The sequence below is a fragment of the Morone saxatilis genome, unplaced genomic scaffold (genome assembly GCF_004916995.1).
Source record: "Morone saxatilis isolate NCDOM2014 unplaced genomic scaffold, NCSU_SB_2.0 Contig23, whole genome shotgun sequence".
NCBI classification, from domain to species: domain Eukaryota; kingdom Metazoa; phylum Chordata; class Actinopteri; family Moronidae; genus Morone; species Morone saxatilis.
Window position 1 is genome coordinate 14,464,131 of NW_023339796.1, and position 8,229 is coordinate 14,472,359.

At 40.6% G+C, this 8,229-nt stretch overlaps 2 protein-coding genes across 6 annotated transcripts in view; both read right to left on the reverse strand.

Moving 5' to 3' along the window:
* The window catches only part of stk11 (serine/threonine kinase 11), a 15,857-nt gene extending 10,755 nt beyond the window's left edge, over nucleotides 1–5,102 (reverse strand). Inside the window, exons 1-3 of one of the 3 annotated variants that reach the window (XM_035670600.1) lie at nucleotides 4,930–5,102; nucleotides 3,137–4,103; nucleotides 49–63 (exon numbers count right to left, since the gene is read on the reverse strand). In XM_035670600.1, the coding sequence (XP_035526493.1) occupies nucleotides 49–63; nucleotides 3,137–3,420 (299 nt within the window). In that variant the 5' untranslated portion in view covers nucleotides 3,421–4,103; nucleotides 4,930–5,102. Of the gene's footprint in view, nucleotides 1–48; nucleotides 64–3,136; nucleotides 4,104–4,754; nucleotides 4,889–4,929 lie in introns of those variants that run through there. The other 2 variants (XM_035670601.1, XM_035670602.1) reach the window with 2 other exon arrangements.
* Nucleotides 5,103–5,995: 893 nt separating this feature from the next.
* Nucleotides 5,996–8,229, reverse strand: part of sugp1 (SURP and G patch domain containing 1) — an 8,898-nt gene continuing 6,664 nt past the window's right edge. For all 3 annotated transcript variants that reach the window (XM_035670677.1, XM_035670676.1, XM_035670674.1), the window contains exons 12-14: nucleotides 8,005–8,150; nucleotides 6,714–6,843; nucleotides 5,996–6,540 (exon numbers count right to left, since the gene is read on the reverse strand). In XM_035670677.1, coding sequence (XP_035526570.1) covers nucleotides 6,514–6,540; nucleotides 6,714–6,843; nucleotides 8,005–8,150 — 303 coding nt within the window. In that variant the 3' untranslated portion in view covers nucleotides 5,996–6,513. The remainder of the gene's footprint in view (nucleotides 6,541–6,713; nucleotides 6,844–8,004; nucleotides 8,151–8,229) is intronic.

Consider the following 8,229-nt stretch of genomic DNA (forward strand, 5'->3'; position numbering starts at 1 on the left):
ACAGACAGACAGACAGACAGGCCTTAACATGCTCGAGGATGCAGCTACCTCAAGCTGGGAAACCTGGGACCCCGTGAGACAGATGTAGAAAAAGAAAAAGCATAGGGAAAACAGATAAATCAATTTCACACATCAAGGAACACTGCTGTGTAGTCTACCACTGCACCTCTGTGCAAAATATAAATATAGCTCGGATAAAAGAAGATGAACAGAGCTCCAGACTAACCAGCCCGTCACCCAGGGGAAGATAAATACCACTGATTGTACAAGAAGTATTTGGGACATATTCAGGATGATATAACAAAGCCTTAGTTACTATTATATGGCAACGGTAGAGAAGAAAAGGTGGGAGTGGGACCTCTTTTTAAATTTGAGCAGCTTTCTACGAGCAGTACAAAGCCCAGTATTCACCCTGCTACAATTGTTTATTTTGCTTTCATATTTTTTTATATATTTTAAATAATTGGTACACAGTTACAAACAGAAAACAAAATAATTAACTACATAAGTATTCATCCCATTAAGTCAAAGTGGCCCCTTTGGCAGCACTTACATCCTTATGATAGGTCTGTATCAGCTTTGTGCATCTGAACATCTCAACAGGGCAGTTTTTCACCATTCTTCAATATGAAACTCTGAACCTGTCAGGCAACATGGGGACTATGACTGAACTCAGTCTCAAAATCTGGATATGGCTGAGGCCTGTTTTTAGGCTCGAGCCCTGCAGGACATTAACATAGCTCCTTGTAAAGTGATGCCTTTGGCTTGATGTATGGAGTCCAGGGCATAAAATTAGCAACAGTCAAAAGCTGGTAAAATATACAAGTTGCTGGTAGATCTGATTCGTTCACCAGCCCAAAAAACGAAAAGGTAATCTTTTGAGTGGGTGACCACCCTGACCATAAACCCCCCAGCTGCACTTCTCAAGGATTTCTCTCCGTTTTGCTATTTTCATTTGACCCTTCAAGTCTGGCAAACACGAGGAGTGATCGTTTATGTTTCCCCTCATTGGTGCTTGGTATATTCTTTCATCTCCATGTTGTTGTGATGTAGTTTTTAACCAGGAAATCGACACCAGTGGTTGGACCATTGGTGACACTCTGATTACATTTATCTCTGGTCAACTATACACAGTACAGTTTTATAATTCAATGACTACTCAAAACATTAAACTCATGAACGACCCCTGCTAAGTTCAGCAGTTTAATGAATGGTGGACTGGGCTGCTGAGGACGTGTCAGTACTGTGGCTGAACGGATCCAGCACAGACACTGATGGAGAACTGCAGCTGACTGTAGACTTTACTCTGAGACAGACTTCAGTCTGGTTGGACGTCTGATAATACGAACTACTATCAGCTACTAGGCTTTTTTTTTTTTGTTCTGCTGCCGTTTTGACTCCAGCCTGAAAACACGCCATCTTGCAGCTCTTCTCTCTGTGTTAACTCACTTTGACAGTTTTCTAAATCTTCCTCTATAATTAGCACAGGCCCACAGCGAAAAGCTGGAGTAATATTTAATAAACTGCTGTGTGATTAAAACTTCTGATAGTCACCAGGAAAAGCTAGATGCAGGTAAAAAAAGTTTCAATATAGACATGACAGGCAAATCACAGAAAAGATGACAAATAGTGAAGTTAAACACTGTTTTCTATAAATTCTTTTCAATAATTAAAGAAGATCTAAAGCTATTGTAGATGTTTCATTAAACAACAGCCTGACTGTGATATGAATGTGTTTATGTGATGTACTCAACACAATGTATTCCTAAGAGAGAACAAATACTCAATGAAGTGATGGATTACGATACAACATGTCCTTGCTATGTGTTAAGATACACGGCATTCCTGTTATTAAATGTGTTGCTTACAGGACTTACATGGTAATTGGTGGTAGAGGTAACAGGAGTTTCAGTTTTTTTACTCTCTACATTTATGTGCGAACAATAACAAAGCTTATTGAGAAATGTGTGGTCATGGCAACTTGCTCTGTCACTACAGACTGTTGTTGTCTCTCTAAAAATGACCTGCTTTGTTGCTTCTTTTCTTTCCTTCACCTCGATGACAGCAATCACATTTCTTGTCTATGTGATAGTTTGAAAACTGGGTTATTGCAAAAAGTTGACAATGACCCATTTACTTAAGTGCACATAAACACTGTATGAGGCAGAGGTCCATCCCTCCTTTACTGTGGACATTTTGTTCTGGTTTTTGCAGCCTTTGTCAGATTACGACTGCTTTACATTTAAAATGGTGACACAGCTCTGTGTGTGTGTAAACGCTGAGACTATGTGCATGTTGTCACGTAATTTAATTTCTAGCCATACAAATAACTTTCTCATTTTTAAGAATAGGTCCTGAGCCTCAACACTTTTGGTACGGACTGAAAAGCATCTGCTGCGATGATAAGTTATTGCTGATTTAGTTAATTTCAAATAGTTTTTGTTTGAGGCAAAGTTAAAAGAGCAGAGTTAAGCTCGCTGTTGGGTGTGCATACAGGTGATACACAGCACACTACTGAATAAACTCAACAGTGAAGCTGTAAGAGACATGAAACCTTCAACCAGACGAGATCAGAGAAGAAATGCTGTGTAAAGTTATTCTTTTTAAATTGTGTGAAATGCTAATGCATTTGACAAGTGAGTGTCTAACAATTGGCTTATTTTGTTAAATAAGAAAAGGAAGTTCTGCAGACAGTAAATCAACAACAGAAAGTATTAATTTGGTATTTGTACCAAAAATAAAATATTGGGGCTGTATTCTCTTGAACACAGAAAACTTCATGACACCACACACACACACATATTTCAAGTGAAAAATGTGAACTGCAGGTCAAAATGCAAGTTAAGTTTTGCACAGGGAGTGATGTTATTAAGAGTGTTGTGCAGTCATGGAGGGCCATTTCCTCTGTTCATAAGAAACCCAGCTGATGGTTATAGGACTCATTAAATTTTCAGTGGGGTGATTCAAATTAATTAACTCACATTAGGATCAAGGATTACAGTCAAGCCCGTGCTATTGTATCTGGGGATAACGGGCTGTGCCTTACTGGAAAGACCATGCATCTTAGTATGTATAAATCACAGTTAAACGGTCAGAGTGCAAAGAAAACAGGTAGACAACTCCAAAAAACACTCACTTTTTCACATTGGCTTCTCCGTTGGGAATCCTCCTCAGCTTCTTCTTCTTCAGTATTTTGACAGCCCTGCGACAAAGTGTCTCTGAGTCCAGCATCTCTTTCACCTTGCCATAAGACCCCTCCCCTAGCAGATCTCCCATCAAGTACTTCCCTATCAGCTTCGCCCTCTTCCTCCGTGGCTGGTAGATCACCTCTGTAGAGTCAATGCGGTGAATGAAGGTATCCATCTCCATCAGTTCATTTTCATTCAGATAGTCAAGATGATGCAGCTCGCCGGTACTCATGACTGATAGTTCAGCAGCCACAACTTAAGCTTCCTGTGCAAAAATGTTCGCCGAATAGCTAATTCTGCCGCTGGAGGGTAATCCACTGGTAACCTTTCAGCTCTGAGCCGAGTAGTTTAATTCCACAAGATGGAATACAGATGGATTACAAAATACTGAACATGGGAGAGGGAGTAATCAGGCCTGAGAGTAGAGGGATGAGGTGAGGGATCAATCCCAATTTGTAAACATTAGGGCTCTTTTTTTAGACAAGAGGTGTGAACGGAGGTGAATAACCTGTTGGGTCCAGTGCCAAGTTAGTGCTTTATACTGTGCATTTCATACTACATCTGAGACAAGTGCAGCCGAACACAAATTGTGATTCTAAGATGTTATTTTTTTTTTTTTTCTTCGCTTAACCCTAGATCACCTCTCTGTGAATTTATTACCATACAACCTTGGGTAGAGGTAACCAGTCCTGCTTCAAGGCCACGCAGCACAGCATTTCTTTCAAAGGTCCATGCTTCATGGCATAGTTTTCCTCTGGACGCATGTGTGTGTACAGCTGGACTGGATCCGAGCAGACCTACAGCCAAACGCATGCAGAAGTGTGAGTCCAGCTCCTGGAGGTCGGCTGAGCCATCCAATGTGTCAACCCGTCCTCAGGTGTCCTCCATGCCACCGCGACTCCTACTGCCTGGTGCCTGAAAACAAGGGTCATTAAGAATATATATTTTAAATACACACATGGGTTTCGCTCGGTTAGGAGCCAAGTTAGCCCTCTGTGGTAAACAACCTGTCCAGACATCAACACTTGACCGGTTCACCTTACTGGGTTTCCATTCTGCTGAGCTCCACCGCAGACACGGAGAGACTACACTTTAACATAAGAACATATTTAACCCCGCTGCTTTAATGAAACAGAGTAGTATCCGAGTTAAGAGTAACACTTGCTCAGGTGAAAGAAAAAAAAAAAAAAAAGAAGTGTTAACTATTAGCTAGCCTGTAAGCTAACATAGCACGTCTGCTTGAATGAACTAGCGCTGCTAGCTTACCAACATTAACTCTCACTTCGTGGCTCCGTGATATTGTACACTTTCAGCCACCACTGCAGGTTTTAACCGAGACGCCTGCACTGAAACAGCGGTAACTAATGTAGTGTGGATGAAGACCACCGGTGCACGAGAGGAGGGCGACCGAAACGTCGTCATACAACCGTGGCTAACGGCGTTCGTGCAGAAGCTAGCTAGCCAAGTTTCCCTGACGTTAATATCACTTCACCTCGTTTACCGGTGGAGCGGCGGCAATAAAGCTGACGGGCGTTGCTTTCTCTGACAGCGGTGCATTATGCTCACCCAGTAGCAAAACCAACTTCAGCTGTGACATCCAGACCAGCCCCCCCGACACCGGAGAACAAGCAGAGACAGACAGCTAACGCGGGCTAGCCGGAGTAGCGGTTGGCTACCGAGCCGTTGGGATTCCAACGTAAATTACTAACGGACGTTCGTGAACGTTGGTTCCGGTTCTCACCTGCATCCAGATGAAGCTCCGTCCTGCGCTGTGTTTGCTCTCTGTGTCCGTCCTCGGTGAAGCAGATGTTGTACTCTAAACAAGATACCAATTAAATGTTCTGACTCTTCGTGGTTACTCTTGCCACTCAGGTTGTCGCCATCTTGTTTACCTCCCCCCCCAACTCGCGCTGACAGTCCACACGTTAATGCGTCAAATCAGAGTGTCACCCAGTGCTGACAATAAAGTTTCAACAGTAACTTATTCATCCTTTAAAATGTCATTAAGTAGTCTGATCCTATTGATATTTAAAAGGAATATTCTCAGGACACTACTAACTATTGGAGGACTTCTTCCAAAATGTGTTTATATTTACATTTATTATAACACTGATCACAATTAGCACTAAAATTATGATAAAGGTATATTTATTTGAGCTGATCACATACCCTCCCCTTACCTAATAACCCCCCACACCACTTTGAACTACACTGGCCCTTGTTCCAGCCTCTCAAATGTGAAGATGTGCTGCTTCTCTTGATTATTTTTTAGCTTTTGGATTGACAAAACATAAAGTTGAATCCTTCACCTTAAGCTTTAGGAACACGCAACAATTTTCTGTGATTTTATGGACCAGACGATTTAATGGATAATGAAAATAATCATTAGCTGCACCCCACTATCCAACTTAAAAGCTGCCCCAAATCCATTAGCCTATCATGGACTCGGTACAGCCTTTGCTGGCTTAAGTTGTCTCTGACTGATGCTGTGGCCAACACCAGAGTGGCTCTTGCTTAGCTGGGATTTCGAAGTTATATTTATCCTGTGTAAACCCCCTTGGGGAATGGCAAACTGAAGGTCTGATTTCACTGATCTGTCACCCTCCTCACCACTGACTGCTTGAGCCTGGTCAACTCAGTGACTCATTGATTTCGTTTAAAGAAATTAATACTGATGGCTGTTATCAACATGATTATGATCTAGGAATACCTGCACAGTGTATCATAAACAAGGTGAGTTTATCTAAGCCCCTACTTATTTGCTAATAAACAGTGAATAAACACGCAAGTACAGTACGTATAAGACATACATTTCAGTAAGTGGCCATGTTTTATTGTGAATACTGACACATGTAATTAATGGAAGAAATAATGAGTTGTAGCACAGTGAGGAAATTACTAAATACAATTATTATACAGAGGATTGGGTACCAATACAGAACTGTGTTATTTAGTGGGCAATGCAAATTCAAGTCGAGCTTTGACTGGGAACAAAATGGCAACACAAACTGAAGACTGAAATCACTATGGAAGTCAGGTGATGTAGGTCTATATATTTTAAGCTCTTACAGTATTAAATTGAAACGTAACAAAACAGGTGAACAATTCTTTAAAGAAAAAACAAGTTTTTTAATCCAAATGAAACCTAAGAAGTAATGGAGAATCTAACAATTTTTCTACCAGTTCCACACACAGCTCAAATTTTAAAATTTCTATTGTGCAACAGTGTCCATTTCACGACCGAGCAGAGCTGTGGCAGCTGCAAAAAACAGCTTTTAAGTTAGGATAAACAAGAAGCAAGTATAAACAAAAACAGTCTTCTAGATCAGTAATACGGTCTCCGTGGATTATTCTGTGGAAACAAAAAACAAACACTAGATTAAAATATTATGGCAAAGGAAAACAATGTGGATGGATTTCTACATGCTGTTACACATCAGCTAACATGAACAGGTTACAATGAATTGGTGCATATTTACAGAATATTGTGACAATGAACAGTAAACAATAGGAAGCAGAGGTTACCAGTGGGTTGGGCCTGAAACGGTAAGCAAGCATCATCCTCTTTCTAAAAGCATCATATTCATCGTCATTTTTTGTGAGCATGGCTGGACGGTCAACCCCAAACCCTGCTCCGTTCATAGCGGTGGTTCCCCTAGAGCAGGACAGAGAACACTCAAAATGAGTTTCAATTTTCATATATATTTCACATTTGGCTAAATGGATACAATACTTTGGTGCCATTTAACCCGAATATTTATTTTATAAATGTTTTTAAATGGCAAATAATAGAAATAACCTCCTTACCATTGTCATCACACTTACCTACCTGAGCAGCGCAACGGCTACGGTACTAAACATCTGCATCTGCCACATGCGCTACATTTACACTGCCAGCATGTCAGCTGCGTGGCTGCTGCCAGCCCTATCTTTCTATACTGAGTTTGTCTAAATATATACAAGAAAAGCCTTGTTAACATATGAATGGAGTCTGTCCACCGAAATGCCAGAGAGCTTTTAATTTGAAACAGATATAGGAGGTGTATGTCTGTGCCATATTGTACATACAGACATTTAAACTGTAGTGAAAGGTGTATATGTTTCTGGTATATTGTCAATATGACTATGAACACACACTTTTCACTGTCTATGTTTGCTAGGAACCGCACGTGGTTCGTTGAAAAATCAGGTGAGACCTCGACTCTTTAGAGAAGAGTCGTTGCAGCTGCAGCTGAGACGCTTTTATGCCGCAAATTGCAGAAAAAAAAGTGCAGAAATAAAAAGCATGACGTTCCGCCACACATGCCGTTCAGGTTGGCAGTGTGAACGAGCCGTCAGGAGATCAATGACTGTGATGGGTTTGTGTGCTGTAAAAAAGATGTGTTTATTCCAGTCTGGAACAACTCTACTGTTAATGCATGTGTATCTTCAAAAACATATGAAAACGTATGATAAGAAAGGGTTATGGTGTAGAACTGGAATGATTAATGAAATATTCTTAATAAAAACAATTGGTGGAAAACATTAGTTTCTCTTTTCATTTGTGTCAGGTAATTTCAGAGCCAACAAAGTATTAGTGTCTATCTCTGTTATTATCTATTATTATCTATTAAATACAGTTTAATTTGGTGTGAGGGGCAGATAAGTGGTATTGTACAAACATCTAGTTTTTATGGCTCAAATTTGTACTTATCTATAGAGGTATACAGGCAGGTAACCTCTTATCATAAACTAATCTAATGCCATTGATACATACATAGAAGAAAAAAGTTTTTGTTTTTACATTTACTGCTAAATGTATTGAAGATGTACTCACTTGTTGACAGGAGCCTTGATTCCCTGTCCGTCACTGCCGAGGCCTTCACCCTCTTTCCAGCCCATCTTCATGAGCATTCGGAAACCTAAATTCTCCACCGTCAACTTAAACTCTTTGTATTCTGAGAGGTCTGGGTCGCGGCCCTCCTGTAAGTCAAAAAGTCTAAAATTATACATTCATGCCATACACTCTGAAGTCTTGCACCATTTTATTGTCTCCAATATT